Source organism: Cupressus sempervirens, chromosome 2, assembly GCF_028749045.1.
Source record: "Cupressus sempervirens isolate cs-2001-9-10 chromosome 2, ASM2874904v1, whole genome shotgun sequence".
NCBI classification, from domain to species: Eukaryota; Viridiplantae; Streptophyta; class Pinopsida; order Cupressales; family Cupressaceae; genus Cupressus; species Cupressus sempervirens.
Genome location: NC_143119.1, coordinates 771,642,135 through 771,658,347, shown reverse-complemented (window position 1 = coordinate 771,658,347; position 16,213 = coordinate 771,642,135). Strand labels below are relative to the sequence as shown.

Sequence of the window (16,213 nt, the reverse complement as noted above, 5' to 3'; positions counted from 1 at the left end):
GAAAGGGCAAACAAAGTTTGATTTCAGAGTTCGCCACAAATGTGACTACATCTCCGAGTCAGCTCCAATAGAGTACGATCGATCCAATTAATCTCCAGAAATCAATTACAAATATGCACCAAAGAAGACCATTTCTTCTAGCACTTCGATAGCATAACAATACTCTGAAGTACGAAAATGGCTCCAAAAAATCTCCTAGAAAAATCTCCCTATTCTTTTAAAAAAAAACTTCACCAAGAGCAATTTCTCTCAAGTCTCCCTTAATTTCCCAAATGACATCCTACCCCCCTTTTTATACAAAATAATTTGCCTAAATTGGCTCAAAACCAATTAAGGGTATAAAACAAAACATCCCCTTCGAATAACCCCCTTTGCCAATTTTACATTTTGGCATTTACATAATTTTAGGGGTTAATGTTGTTAAAAATAACAAATAAATCTATTTTAAGGGGGCTCTACTATTTGATACAAGTTAAATAACACATCTGCCATGCATTTAACAAGCCACATCAATGGTGTATTGGCACGTAGCTATTTTAGGGGCGGCTAGGTCGAGGGTTCAACTCCCACCTATGCATCTTTTCAAATGGCTTTGGCGGCATTCATAGTTTAAATAAAAAATCCGCTACAAAGTTGTTAAAAGCTCCATGTGGTCTAGTGGCAAGGAGGGAAAGTGGTAAATGGGAGGTTGGAGGTTCAAACCTCAACGAATTTTAAACCACCAAATTTGAGCTTGAGGTGCCATGTGGCACTATTTTATTTTTTCATATTTTTGACATGTGTCATCACTTGAGCTGCTGATATCATGATGACATCATCACTATTACATTTTGCCTCCAAAATTTAAACGACCATAGCTTTCACATATGAAGTCCGTTTTTGACAAAACGAACGCTGTTGTAAAGCTCTCATCAGGCTCTTCATTTTGAAATCCATTGTTGACCACTTTTGAGATGGTTTGATTTTGCCCCTTATCTAGCCCTCTGGTCTACCTGTTGACCAAAACTTTGACTGAGCATAACTTGCACAAAAAGACTCCTTTTTGCTCCGTTCAAGTTGTGTTGGAATCAGGACGCTGAGATCTTTTTGATAGTGCAAAAATTTGGAGATTTGAAGACACTTCAATTTTCACTAAAATTATCTACCAGATCACAAGTGCGCCCTGACAGAGCATATTGCACCCTAGGATAGCAAGCTAACAAAATGTCTAAATGAGAGTATAAAATCATATTACTAGGCCCCCTAATTAGACTAGGTGTGATAAAGGAGAGAGAATAAGCATTATACCCCTCCAAGTGAGCTCCTTCCTTGCACTGACAAGAAAAAAACAAGAAAACCCAAGTTAGATATGCATGTTCACGTCAAGTTCACCAATTGTAGGACTAGAAAAATGGGTTAAATGCATAACATACTATGAGAAATCACAAAACTCAATCAACATATGCTAGCACCCACTAGTCTACCATGAAAGCCAAACTAATAAAGAAAGCAAACAATGTTAAAACTCCCTCTTTTACTTGTAGCTCCCATGTCCTTCTTTCTTCTCCAAATGATGTAGCTCCAAAGTTGCCTATAGTGCATACAAAATTGAAGCAAAAGCCTATGACAAAGATAATGCTATGAGAATACTTGAAGATGTGATTTGAATGTGAAAGTGAGAATGAAGAAATCAAAAAGCTAAGGGACCAAAAATGAGAGGAAGAATGCCCATTTTATAATTAGCATGGAAGATGAGAGCATTAGATTTGTCACCCTTAGAAATGCGATGTGGCAAGAGATTCTTGTGAGAATCCATGACACATATGACACAAGATGCCAAATCTAGGATTCTATGATGCATGGAAGTCAAACTTGGCTAAATGTGGAAGAGAATCTATGATGCGTCATAAGACACCTCAACCCACTTAATGCCAAGAATCTATGACAAATAAGCCAAATATGGACATGCATAAGAGGATAAGAATATTGGATTATGACATATCTTTGCCAAGTGTCAAAGGAGAATCCACGAGGTGTCATATCTAAGTGTCATGATGATGTCAATATTTTGTAGAATATTTGAATTAAAAATCCTTTATTCCACAAAATAGAAATTAGTAGAAAATGGAATTAATGATGAAAAATGTGACTTAGGAAATTGAGAATTTCCATGGTTTGCAGATGATGAATCAATTAATTAATAAAATTAATTAATTGAGGATGTTAGTTAGGAAGAATGATAGGATTAAATTATGGGTTATTTAATCCTATAGAGGAAATTAGTAAATCATTGGCTAGTTGATTAAATAAGTGTGACAGTATCCTTTGATGAAATGTGATGATAATGCAGATCAAATAAGATGATGATATGTAGACCAAAGCCATGGTCAAATTGATTGATTGATCAAAATGATTACATGCCAAGGACACATGACATGAATTAAGATACGTAACATTTAACTGACATTGTAAATGCTACAGGATCGAGGTTGATTGATAAGTTTGATCATAATAACATCGACGAACGTTGTCAATATTATTAAAAAGGTTGATAATGCCATGATCCAACATTGAAAGCCTCAACAACGTCAAAGATTGGATGACATGAATGATAGTTTGACCTAGCACTGAGAGCCATGACAGTACTAAGGTCATATTGATAAGATTGATAGGTTGATAGGTTTCCAAGGCACTGAAGGCCACAACAATGCCTAGGATCGGACGAATGATGATTGATTTTGGATGTTTGATATGCTTCATGATGATTATGGTTGATTCCAGGTGATTTCGAGTTGATTTGGGGTGATTCCGAGTTGATTTGAAATGGTTTTGAGATGATATGAAATGATTTCAAAATGATATGAAATTGATGTGAAAGAGGATAAAAATGATGAAATATGATCAATTTGGCCAAAAGATCAGAATTAGTGGAATGAGAAAATGGGATGAGTTAGTATGAAGAAGTGATGAAACCATAGATGGGAACCATTTTTGAGCATCTACACTTATAAAATATAAAATATAAGAATAATAAAAAATATTTTATTGAAGTCTAATATTTTAAATAAATAAATACAAAATTTTGTAAGACAATTTTTATTATTAGATTTTTCAAACAATTACACTTTAGTATTAAACAATTCTTTTTATAAATTAAAGATTTATAAAAAAATTATTTAATATTTAGAAATTTTTATATTAAATGGTAAGTCACAACTTAATAAATTTCATATAAAGAGAAATCTAATATTTATAAAGAGAAATCTAATAAATAATAATAATTAATATATGTATACATTAAATACTATTATAAACATCTTGGAAAATATATTTATTTAGACAGAATTTTCTTATAATGTGGATTAAAAATAGAATAATAAATAACCAATTTAATTTAGTTAATAAAATTGAAGTATTTGAATAAACATTGAAGTTTTTCAATTTATTGTACAATTTTAGAATCTTCTTTAAACTCATATTCAACTAAAGTTTAATAGTTCTTAATTAATGTGAGATGCTAAGTTATTTAATATTCAAATAAAAGAAATGTACTTATAAAAAATAATTAAAAGGAAATATAGTTTTACATTTGATGTTCCTCCAAAGAAAACTTATATTACAAAATTTGAAACATTAAATTAGTTTAAGTTCATTAATTTTTTTTAAATATATATATTTTTTAATAATGAACCTTCTAAAATATAACACCACATATAAATACATACGTAGCATTTTTTCCTAGAAGAAATCTTACAAAATTTAATTGAAAAATAGTTATCTATAACAAATATGTTACTTTTCATTTCTCCCTTATAAACACATAATTGAGTAAGGATTGTGTTTACATCCTTTAAATTCTCTCTTTTTAAAAAAAAAAAATGTTTATTTATATCAAGATTTTTTCTTTATAAAGATTATTTCTTTATAGAAATTGAGAATTCATAAAGAGTTATGGCACATTTATTTTTATTGAATGAATTTGATTTGAAAATAAAATTAAATACTTTTCATTAATTCAAGTTGTAAATTAAAAAATTCAGTTGAATGTAACTACCGAAATAATTAAAGTGAGATAAGTAAAACTAACATGTAACCACACTTTAAAAGTATCTAGTTTGAATCTATTTATCTTCAATGTATCCTTTAAACAACTTCACTAATGAAAGAAAGAAAGAAATAATTTAAATGTTCAATTTTTTTTTTTTTAAATTTAACTTCAATGCATCCGTTAAACAACTTCACTAATGAAATAAATAAATAAATAATTTAGATGTACAATTTTTTTACCAAATTCAATATTTTTTAAAATGAAAAAGTCAATAAGAATATACATTTATTAACACCTTGAATGTGTTACTAATTTTTTTGAATACACCTTATAAAGTATTACAATATTTTCTTTTCCATTTTATATTCCATAAAAATAAAAATAAAACATATATATATATATATATATATATATATATATATATATATATATGTATATGTATATGTATATGTATATGTATATGTGTGTGTGTGTGTGTGTGTGTGTGTATACATATACATATATATATGTATATATATACATATACATATACATATACATATATATCTATATGTATATGTATATGTATATGTATATGTATATGTATATGTATATGTATATACATATACATATACATATACATATACATATACATATACATATACATATACATATACATATACATATACATATACATATATATATATATATATATATATATATATATATATATATATATATATATATATATATATATGTATACATATATACATATATATAGATATACATATATATATATATGTATATCTATATATATGTATATATGTATACATATATATATATATATATACATATATATATATACATATATATACATATATATATATACATATATATACATATATATATATACATATATATACATATATATATATATACATATATATATATATATATATATATATATATAAGTATATATATAGATATATGTTTATATATATATGTATATTTTTTTTTTTTTTTAAATTTTACTACTATAATGTTTTATTATAGCTATTATATTATGTTCTTGATAGTTCTTTAATTTTTTTAACCAATTTAAATATTTTACTTTTATAGTTTTTTATGTGTATTTAATATCTATGCAACACAGGAAATTTGTGCTGAATGAGAGAGTGAAAAGTGTGTGACAAAGAATAGCGAAGAGTTTGCATATAGACAAAATACTAGAGTTATCTGTGTTTAATAGAAACTAAAGACAAATTTGAGCTATGTCTTCACCTATGCAAGGTCAAGTTTGCTAAGTTGGAGCATTTATGTGTTCTATATCTTATTTCTCTAAACCATAATTTTAGAAAACTTGATAAACATGCACAAATTTCAAAACTATAACTGATAAACATGCACAAATTTCAGAACTATAAGGCATATACATTAATTTTCTATATATTGATATCTTAAATTCAACTGCAAATATTTATCAGACATAGTCTTTATGAACTCTATTGGAGTGAAATTCCACTAACCTTTTCTCCAGTTTTTGCTATTGTTGTCGATGCTCCAAATTTAATATTCTGGGATGAAATTTCTTTTTTGCTAAGCTAATGCTCCAAATTTAATACCCACTGGTAAAATTGTTTTTTTTCTACTGCAGTCGATGCTCCAGATTGCCACCCAAATTGCAAATAATGAGCTATCTCCCTTCTACAATAAATAGATTGCGAATGAAGTTTCTCCCGCCATAAAATCAATTTCTCCCGCCATCAAGCTGGTTTCTCCCACCATAAAAATGATGGAGGCATAAAGGAATTCATAGCATTAATGTGGCGATATTGATCAAAGCATGAGTGAAGATAAGAAATATTGATGGAAGCGTGAACGAAGATAGGAAGAACATTAATTTGCAGATATTGAGAAATCTCTCAGCTACCTTCGATTTGACTTCTGCAAACAAAATTTGTGGCAAAGACAAGCAATGCACTACCAAGTTGATGGCAAATAGCTTTACAAATTGAACATTTTCAGGTTTTTTGACTATTCGCACAAACACCATAAATATAGGCATGTTCGCCCAAACTAACCCTTCAAATTTCCCAGTGGCCTTGAAATTTTAGTGGGCATGTTCGCATGAACGTATGTTCGTACGAACACAATTAACATGTTTACGCAAACGTCGTGTTCGCGTGAACGCATAAAATTAGGAAAATTTTAACCCTTTTTTTTTAATTTTATTTATTTTTTGCTCTTTTGACTCCCATAATTGCAGGAGAATGATCTCCTACTATAAAATAAAAAATGTCAAAATGTGTTGCTCGGAGCAAGCTTTCCAACAACTATAATTGTAATACATATTTTAGTCATTAAGACTTTCAAATATGAGTTTAACTCATTATAAGTTCATTACCAATTGAATATCAACTGACTTCGACACCTCAGGAAAATTAGTAAATCAGGTCAAAAAAATTTTGAAAAATATGTAGGAACTAGCTTATTGAGATACCTTTCTATTCAAAAAAAAAAAAAAGGTTTATGATAAATTGACTTCAAATTATCTGTGTCAAACAGAACGTATGTCTAAATTACGATTCGTGTCACTTCAAAACTTCATAAACTATACAATATTCAACCAAAATAAATCAAACCAAATGCATCCTTTGGATATTGATGTTACAAATTTAACACCGAAAGAATTACTTCATTATCATTTCTATAAAAAAAGTTGTGTCAAACGGACTGTCACTCTTTAAAAATATTGAATTTTATTATGTACCACTTTTCGGAGGAGATAAAAAAAATTTGACATAAATAAAAAAAAATTTAGATTAAAAAATATGGTTACAAAGTAGGAACAAAGTACTCAAAATCACTAGTTTATGTCATTTTGAAATTATTTATAGTTTTGGAGATATAGTCACTTGAACGTAACATTTGTTGCAAAAATATTAATTTCAGTGTCAAAATTGGTCAAAAAGTGGAACCCATTATTGTGGGATCACCCTAATATTACCTCCCTTGGATGATGAGGGGAAATTGATCTTAGTGCCAAAATCTATTCTGGATAGTAGAGAGAAGCAGCTTCGCAGGAGAGTAATTAGAGAGTATCTAGTTAAGTGGAAAGATTTACCTGTTGAAGATGCTACTTGGGAGGGAGAAATGATTTTGTAGCATCCAGCATTAAGATTGCTTGAAGCCAAGCAATTTTAGGAGGGGTGGACCTGTAATGTCCCTTTTTTTGGAGGAGTTAAATATTTATAAAGTTATCAATAAAAAAATATATTACAAAGTAACTTTATATTTAATTAACTTAATAAAGTGATATATTTTATAAAGTCATTAAATAAAACAATCTTCTAGAGGTTGCTAGAAGAAGCGAAGAAAAAATTAAAAAGGAGGCCAACCTATCGAGAAAAAAAGAATAAATAGGCATTGAGGGCTCATTGCCTATCATCGATATTTATATTGATATTTGCTGATGTGCGTTGTGGAGCCTAAGGTTTTTGCAGGTAGTCACAATTGGCCATTGAGAACGAAAACTCTCAATTGGTACGCAATTTTGAGGGTGTGAAAGATCACCTGAATTATTGCAGCTGTGGGAAGGATATTTCAGTTCTTTCACTTGTGCTTAATTGCTGGTTTGGAGTTTCAATTGGAGTTGCACTTTCATCATATCATCTTCAGCATTCAGTCTCCAGCATTTGAGCAATCTAGGTTCTTCATTTCAATCTGTAGTTGTAACAAGTTCTTAGTTGAATTTAGCCAATTAGGGTTTGTCTATAATGTGCCATGTTGTAATGTTTTAGTGCTGAAAATTACATATCATATGTAAAAACATTTGGTGATCATTGAATGAATACATTGGCACTATTTTACATCAGTTATTTAAGTAGAACAATTTCTTTTATTCAGCAATATACTTTCAACAGTGTATTAAATTTAGGAATTTTTTTTAGTGGCCTGTTGGTAAGGGTCATTACAAAGAAAATAAAGGAACGTGCAATTTGAGTTCTCTTCTTCCGAATCTAAATTGTTAGAAATGTTGATTCTCTTTGCAGTGAGCATACTCACGATATTATGCAGATGTTTATGAATCTTTGGATCAGCATTGTGCTAGTAATAGTTCTCAAGCATAGATCTTGAATGTTATTATTAGCAGTTTTAAGTTAGTCCAGGAAAGCTTTGAAGTCGTGTGGTGCATTCTTCATCAATGGCTTTCTATTTATCTTTTAAAGTTTGATTTCATCTTTATTCAAAAAATTTCAAAATTATATAATATGATGGAGTTGCCCCTCTAAATGCAAAGGAAGGCCACATATCAAGGGCCTATCCAACTATTGTGAACAATTTGCCACATACACTCTATTGGGTCATCTTCAAGTGACAAATCTGTTTACCAACACAGATATATAACAAATGTAATACAAAGTAATATATAATAAAATTCTCTATAAATTTATTAAATGTTCAAATATAAATATAAATAGAAATTTTGATCAAAAATTTAATCCATAAAATATAGATTTTTAATTTATAATATCTTATTTATATATTTAATAAATATTATTTATAATATTATTTTTTATATTAGTTTATATAAATGAATAACATAAGATAAGAAAAAATAAACTAAATCTAATGGCTAAAAAGCTTTTGAAAATTTTAGAAAATGATTTTGTCAAAAAAAATTTGGTTAACAAATTAAATAATCAATGAAACTTAATTGGATGAAATTGTACAATTCCAACCAACTAACTAACTAATCACAATTACAATCCATATAAATACAAGAGCTCTAAGCAAGCTTGAGTCTCTACCTTAAGATATAATGTAAGTATTTGGGAGGTTTTGTAGACTTAGTGAGTCGTAAAGCAAAAGAAATATCCACAACCTAAGTAGGCAGTGGTGTTTGCATGTTGACATGTGTTAAAACACACAAATAATTATGTGAGATATTAATTCTATAAAATTATGACTTTGATGATTTATTCATTCAAATCAAGAATTATTATTATAAATATCTAAAATACCTCTAAAGATATATCAAACTTAAGTTGATATATTAGTTTTAAAATATTTTATTTTGTGTCATAAATTCTTTATAAGAAGTTTGAAGAATTACTTTTACTTGTATAAGAATTATTTTATTTATCTTAGATTGTGAAAAATGTGTCTAATATTTGTTTATATATCTAGTAAGTTTGAGGGGTAGTATTAATAAAATTAGAGCAAGATTTGAAAATAGTGTAAACTTTTTTTTAAAAAGCATTTTACAATTGACAAAAATAAACATCAATGTAAAAATTATATATATATATATAAGAAACAAAAAATACTCAACTCTATATTTGAACTTGGTAAGAAAAAATGACTTGTGATAATTAATATTAATTCAACATTATTTTGTTCAAAGTATTGTGAGGTGGAAGATAAAAGCATTACTTTTTTGAAAATCTGATGAACTTGTCACATTTGTGGAAAACATATAGTTGTAATTAATGAATTCATTAATGCATCATAAAGTTGTTAGAAAATATATTTATTTTTGTTGGAGAAAATTGAATTTTCTCCATAAGAAAATAGTCATTAACCAATTGAAAAAAGGAATTTTTGTTTTCATAAATAGATTTAAAAATATACAAGTATATAACTTTAGAAATAGAATAATTGATCACTAAAAATCAATAAATGGAAGTCAAAAAAACAATAGTTCCCTCCAGGCAAGGACTAACAAGTGTATGCCTTCATATGCTGTGTTAGATTACCTTATAAAAATTACATCCAAAATTACTCATTTATTCTCTCATCTAAAACATTATATATTTGACATTGATGGCATTTCAATCATTGCTTTTAACTAATTTCACTCTTTTTTATATAATTACTTCAGCCTTGTGATTTGGGATTCTCAAAACATCCCTTTTCAATAACAAACATAAATTACAATGTAATTAAGAACATTGGAACAACTTATACATGTTGCCTTGAATTTAACTGTAAGTTTAGTTCATATATTGGGAAATGATAACATTATTAAAGATAGTGGTACATGGGGCATAGTAAAGGGAAAATAAAAAAATGAGGCATTTTAGATCATGATGATCTTATTGATCTACATAACAAAATATGGATTTCACATGAATTTATCATATGAGGATAGTAGGGGATAAGGTGACACATAATGGGATAATAGAATTTTTTTTTTAAAGTATAGAAAATTTCGATTATATATATGACACGTTTATCATATATATTATAGAATCACATTACATAACATCATTTGAGAATTCGGATGAGAATTTATATATAAATTTTAAAAATTTCACAACTTTTAATATTAATGTCATTATATTAGTTTTATAATTAAATTTATTATTCATTATATAATTTATTTTTATATATAGTATTGTCTCTATCAATTAAAATTTATTTTCATATGTTATGATAAGATTTGATTTATTATAGTTTGTCTTAATATTCATATTTTCAGATATAATAAAAACATAAAAATAATAATTTGAAATATTTTTTAAAAATGAAAAAACTTTAATCATATATAAAATAAATGACATCATTGTTCTAAGTGTAAAAAATATAAACAAGTGTCATATAGTGGCTAAATACTTGCCTATAGTTATGTAGCTACTTATAATTTAAATTTTATATGTATATATTTATAATTTTTTTAAAGTACATGTTATTATAAAGTTTTATATAATAGAAAAGGGTGAATAGATATTATAATATCTTATGATGTGTAAAGTTTAATATAAGTGCTTTACAATATAATTTAATCAATTAATTTTTTTTTGCATATATTTCTTGTAATGTTAATATAATTTTTCAATTAACTAATTTAATTATAATATATTTCAACATATTTATAATGGTTCTTGAAATATAAGAAAAATAAAATATTAATTATATTGTTATAATGTTTAATTTTAATTGTTATCTATATTGATTTTCAAAACTATTGTAAAAATATTTGTTCAAGATCATTATTAATTATAGTATTATAATGTATTGTTCCAATAATTATCTATATACTTTTTAGAGAGGATAAGGTCCTATAATATGACCCAAGAAATGTGCTAAAAATTAAGGGATAGGAGGAACTTATTTAAATATTTTATAACTGCAGTGTGCCGAGTAAACTTTTTAACGTGACCAATAGCGCTGGCGCGACACGCCCAACGATACCACGGGGACAGGGGAGACTAGAACCCGTGACCAACCCCTTGCAACAAGGAAGATTTAGCCAACCAAACTAGGGCCCCCACCCTAAAAAATTAACATTTTATTTACAAAATATTTATTCAAAATAATCAAACTTTAATTTTTAATATAATTTTTATATAAAACTTATTTATAAAAAAATTAAACTATAATTAAAAACATATTTAATTGATAAATTTTAAATAAACTAATAATAAAAATATTATTTACTAAACAAGTTAAAATAATCAATCTAAATTAACACTACCAAGCACTTCAAATACTATTGCATTTAATTTTTCAATTAATTTTTATCTTACCAATCACCAGTGACTATTTTTGAGTTGAGAATACTTTATTTATGTTAATACTATATTTAGTACTACACTAGTTTTGTCAAGTGCATGTCACTAAGTGGCCAGTATAATATTCAAATGTTTGATCAATCAATTTTCTTAATAAATTGTAGATTCTATGTACCCTAAGTTGATATATGTTTATTTGGAAACTTGAATATGTCATCCTCGTGTGCAACTTTAATCTCATCTTTTCTAAAAGTCAAGAGATTAACAATATATGTCAATGTAGCTGCTCACAAATATGACAACTACATTCTAAAAGGAAAATCTAAAAGAATTGGTTCTTATATAAGAATTGATTCTTATATGTGTGTAGATATATCTATATATATACATATATGCATACAAATATACATGTATGTATATACACACACATATGTGTGTATGTGTGTGTATACATACAAATATAGATGTATATATATGTATATGTACATATACATACAAGTTTTTTTTTTGCTATTTTTTCAAAGTAATGAGATTGTTAAAATGTCATATAGTTAGAGATGAATTTTCAATTTATAATGTTAATTTTTTAATGTCTTCTAGTGTTTTATTTCTTTCATGGCACAGTGTTCAGTATTTTGGTTAGTGAAAATATCAAGAGCATAAAAAACCAAGACTATCTAAATTTATGCAGGATTTTGGTTTGTAAATTATTTTCATCTTTGTGTAAAATATGTTTTAAAACATTGTAATATAATTTCAATGAATTCTAAGAGAAAGACAACCACTTGACATTTATATCAAATGGATAGGAATGAACTTGAGCTCTTTCAAATATTTTTAAATAGATATAGTTTTTAAGGATGTTCTATTCACTTGAAAAAGTCTTCTTTTTTGAATTCACAATTTCCAAACTGAAATATATATAAAAATGTGTGAACAAAATTATTTTGGACTGCAAGAAGCATCTAAAAGCATTAGAACTGTATACAACAACCCAGTATCAAAAAGCATCAGTAATTTATTTAATTAAGATATTAGTATTACTAAACTGCATCTCTTGTTAAATTTAAACCAAAGCAATCTTTTGAATTTCAACGACTTGCTTTTGTTATAAAACTTCCACTCCATTACAAATATAATTTAAAACCCTTTTTCTTTTTTAATATATAAACTTTCAGTTAAAACAGATCCAAATACTGGTTAAGAATTTAGACCTGTCCTGATTTGAGAGACCAAATATTACATACAAATTATCAAAAACTAATTCAGATCCAAATACTAGTTAAGAATTTAGACCTGTCCTGATTTGAGAGACTAAATATTACATACAAATTAACAAAAACTAATTACGAATCCTCTCTCCAACTATATGTTAACATAGATCATGAACATGTATTTGTCTCCATTTATCAACTGTAAAACACATTTGTCTCCCTTATGCAGCTCATTATCTATGACAAATCTTTTCCAATATGCTACATATCGCCTTCCACCACGCCCATGCCTATATACTCCAAGCATATGCTGCCATTGTCCAGGATTCTTGTGATGCAAAAATATCACCTCTACATTCTTATTTGGCAACCAGCGTTTTGCAAAATCATGTGGGATGCACTGTAACACTTGCAGAACATCAAAATTGAATTGATTTTATCCAATAAACTGCACTAACCTTATTTATGATTGAAATTATGATTGAAATAAAATAAAAAACTTACAAGGACAAAAGGTGTGGATGTTGCACACTTGGTTAAGATCACTGGAAACATTGGTTCCGTAATTTTCACAGGATTGGGAACTGCGAAGGCCTCTGTTTCAATGGAGGAGATTCAATATTTTCAACTTGAGAGAAAAAATGGGCAAAAAACCTCACATCTTTCAGTCTTTCAGTTTTAAGATCATTGTTCATGATCTCTCATTTATGAGCTTTGAGGGAAAAATGACATAAAATAAGAGATTTACCCTCAGATCTTTCAGTTTTCAGATCATTGTTCATGATCCATCATCATAAATGAGCTTTGAGGGAAAAATGAAATAAAAAAGAGATTTACCCTCAAATCTTTCAGTTTTCAGATCATAGTTCATGATCCATTTATGATGAGCTTTAAGGGGAAATTGAAATAGTATAAGAGATTTACCCTCAGATCTTTCAGTTTCGAAATCATTGTTCATGATCCATGATAAATGAGCTTTAAGGGGAAAATGAAAATCCCTCATAAATGAGCTTTGCGGAAAAGAAAAATTGGAATAAAAAGATTTGCCCTCATAGTTTTCAAATTTCTACCTGAAGTTTCAACATTTGGAAGTGCTCCCGACGTGGAAGTGGAAGAATCTTCTGAGACAATTTCAATGATTTTGCCACTCATTTGACTGCGAATTCCCGGGAGGATTTTATCATTCTTACCTGAAGATCCAACATTTGGAACTGCACCGGACGTGGAAGGGGAAGAATCGTCTGAGACAATTTCAATGATTTCGCAGCTCATTTGAGTGCGATTCACCGAGAGGATTTTAATATTTTGTTCGTGTTCCCGCTGAATTGCACCAAAGACTTGCACAACAAAATATTTATCCCCGGCATGCCTAAAAATAAGTATGTCTTTAGCTTTTATACGATTATCAGTAACAAATCCTTCCCATCCATGTCTAAAAGATGCAGAAACACCATTACAGAGGAAATTTACATGCCATAAGTGACCGCTTGGCCCGGTGAGAATCGCATCTTTAAAAAACGTACTATTCATTCTGCCTATGAAGTCGGCAGGGATTTCCTGCATCCAGTGAAGTGAAATTCAGTTCAACTCTAAACAGAACGCTGAAAATTTTCTTTATACACGAAAAATGAAAATAACATCGGTGATTCTTCTACAGGAGATTTCTCGTCCTCAAATATCTTTTCATCACTTCTATAGGAGATCTCACTTTGTCAAATATTTTCGATTTTCTTTGTAAAGATTCCCATAATTGTGCTAAGCAACTTTACAATTTCTCAAGTTCAATCTGCCTGCAAATTCGGAAGGATTTTCCTGCATCCGCTAAACTGAAATTTGACTGAACCCTAAACAGAACACTGGACTGCACATTCGGTGTAATAGAACTACTCCAAAGAAATTTTTCTTTGAGAAATAAAACAAAATCATTAATTTCTCAAATATTTTCCTTTCTCAGATTTCTTTGTAAAAATAAACGAATAACCGTAATGAGATGCAATCAAATTTTTAACTCTAGAAACAGGGCATAGACGTAAAAAAAATTTCAAGCACAAGAGGAGCAGAGCATTTCCGAATCCCGACAACAGTAATGTAAAGATGAAGAAAACTAAATCTTCCAAACACAAAAGCAACCAGAATTTTAACAACATGTTTTCTGTTTGCGATTTCTGTATCTCCAAGATTTGAAAACCTAGAAGATTTTTATATTATGTTTGCAAAATTAGAATTTTAACAACATGTTTTCTGTTTGCGATTTCTGTATCTCCAAGATTTGAAAACCTAGAAGATTTTTTATATCATGTTTACAAAATCATTTACAAGTGTAAATAAGGAAGCCATCCATACAAGATTTTTACTCACCAATTGAGCGGAGAAGTTTCCTGTCATGACCTTGAAAAATGAAGCTCTATCAGATTTCAAAATCAAAGATAAATGCGAACACAAACAATTGTGCGTGCACTGTTCACATGCCATTGATAATACAAATTTCCTTGCCTTCTCTTCTCATATTTCAAATTTCAAATTTTGGAACCTGTAAATTCATGCATTTGTTAGAAGGTACTAAAAAATAATCACCATTGGCAAGAAACGAGTTACAAATAACATTCAGAGGAGGTGAACGGAATCAAATTATGAAAGAGAGAGGCAAATGATTTACAAAACATGTTCTGACAGTACCTGGTTTCCAAATGCAATCATGAAAAGGACATAAAATCTCCTTATGGTTAAAGATTTAGTCCGTGAGAAAAAAGAGGCCAATGAGATCAGAGCTTTTATTAAGGCATGTTTTTGTTTTAGCTCTATTGATTTTTCCTTGTAAATTTGGAAAAGTTTCTCTATAAACATTTAATAAATATCTATTTAGATATAATATTATTTTATTTTAAATTAATTTGATGTTAATTAATATGATTTTGGTAAATTGTATAAGTGTAAACTAGTGTTTGTAGAGGTCTCAATGATATGTTGAAATAAAAATAAAGAAAAAATACATGTAAGAAATATTTAAATGAATAATTATAAAGGAAAGAATCTAAGAGAGTTTTTTTAAAGAATATTGTTACCATCAAATTCATAAGCTTGAAAGATAAACTAAATATCAATACAAGGAGAAAGAAAATTTTTAAGGAGAAAAAAAACTCCATGTGAATTATATGAATTAGGAAAAAGCCTAAAGAATGAAAGAGGGGGAAAATGAGAAATTAGAGTCATAAGCTCATTACAAGAACTATATAATGTGTGACTAGTGTGAAGAATGGGAGAGGAGCATCTCTTATATAGAGACATGAGAAGAGGAGTTATTTAGTAACTCCAAAATGAATGAATAAATATTCATAAGTGTGTGTGTATCTGAGTGTCATAATCCTATTTTCCTTATTAAAGGAATTGGAAAAATGGCATGCCTCACACATACAAGCAACGTGTCCTCACACTTTGTTGCCCCACTTTTCATTCTCTAATCGATTAGCAAAAGTGAA

General features: G+C 28.2%; 1 protein-coding gene across 1 annotated transcript; it reads right to left on the bottom strand.

Annotated features, from left to right (window-relative positions):
• Nucleotides 1–12,659: 12,659 nt before the first annotated feature.
• On the bottom strand, nucleotides 12,660–15,393 carry LOC149575737 (uncharacterized). The gene is made up of 5 exons (XM_089812260.1): nucleotides 15,096–15,393; nucleotides 14,212–14,294; nucleotides 13,808–14,106; nucleotides 13,242–13,333; nucleotides 12,660–13,137 (listed from the first exon to the last, which is right to left on the bottom strand). The coding sequence occupies exons 1-5, from the start codon at nucleotides 15,207–15,209 to the stop codon at nucleotides 12,889–12,891; spliced, it is 837 nt and encodes a 278-aa protein (XP_089668386.1). The 5' UTR covers nucleotides 15,210–15,393; the 3' UTR covers nucleotides 12,660–12,888.
• Nucleotides 15,394–16,213: the final 820 nt, after the last annotated feature.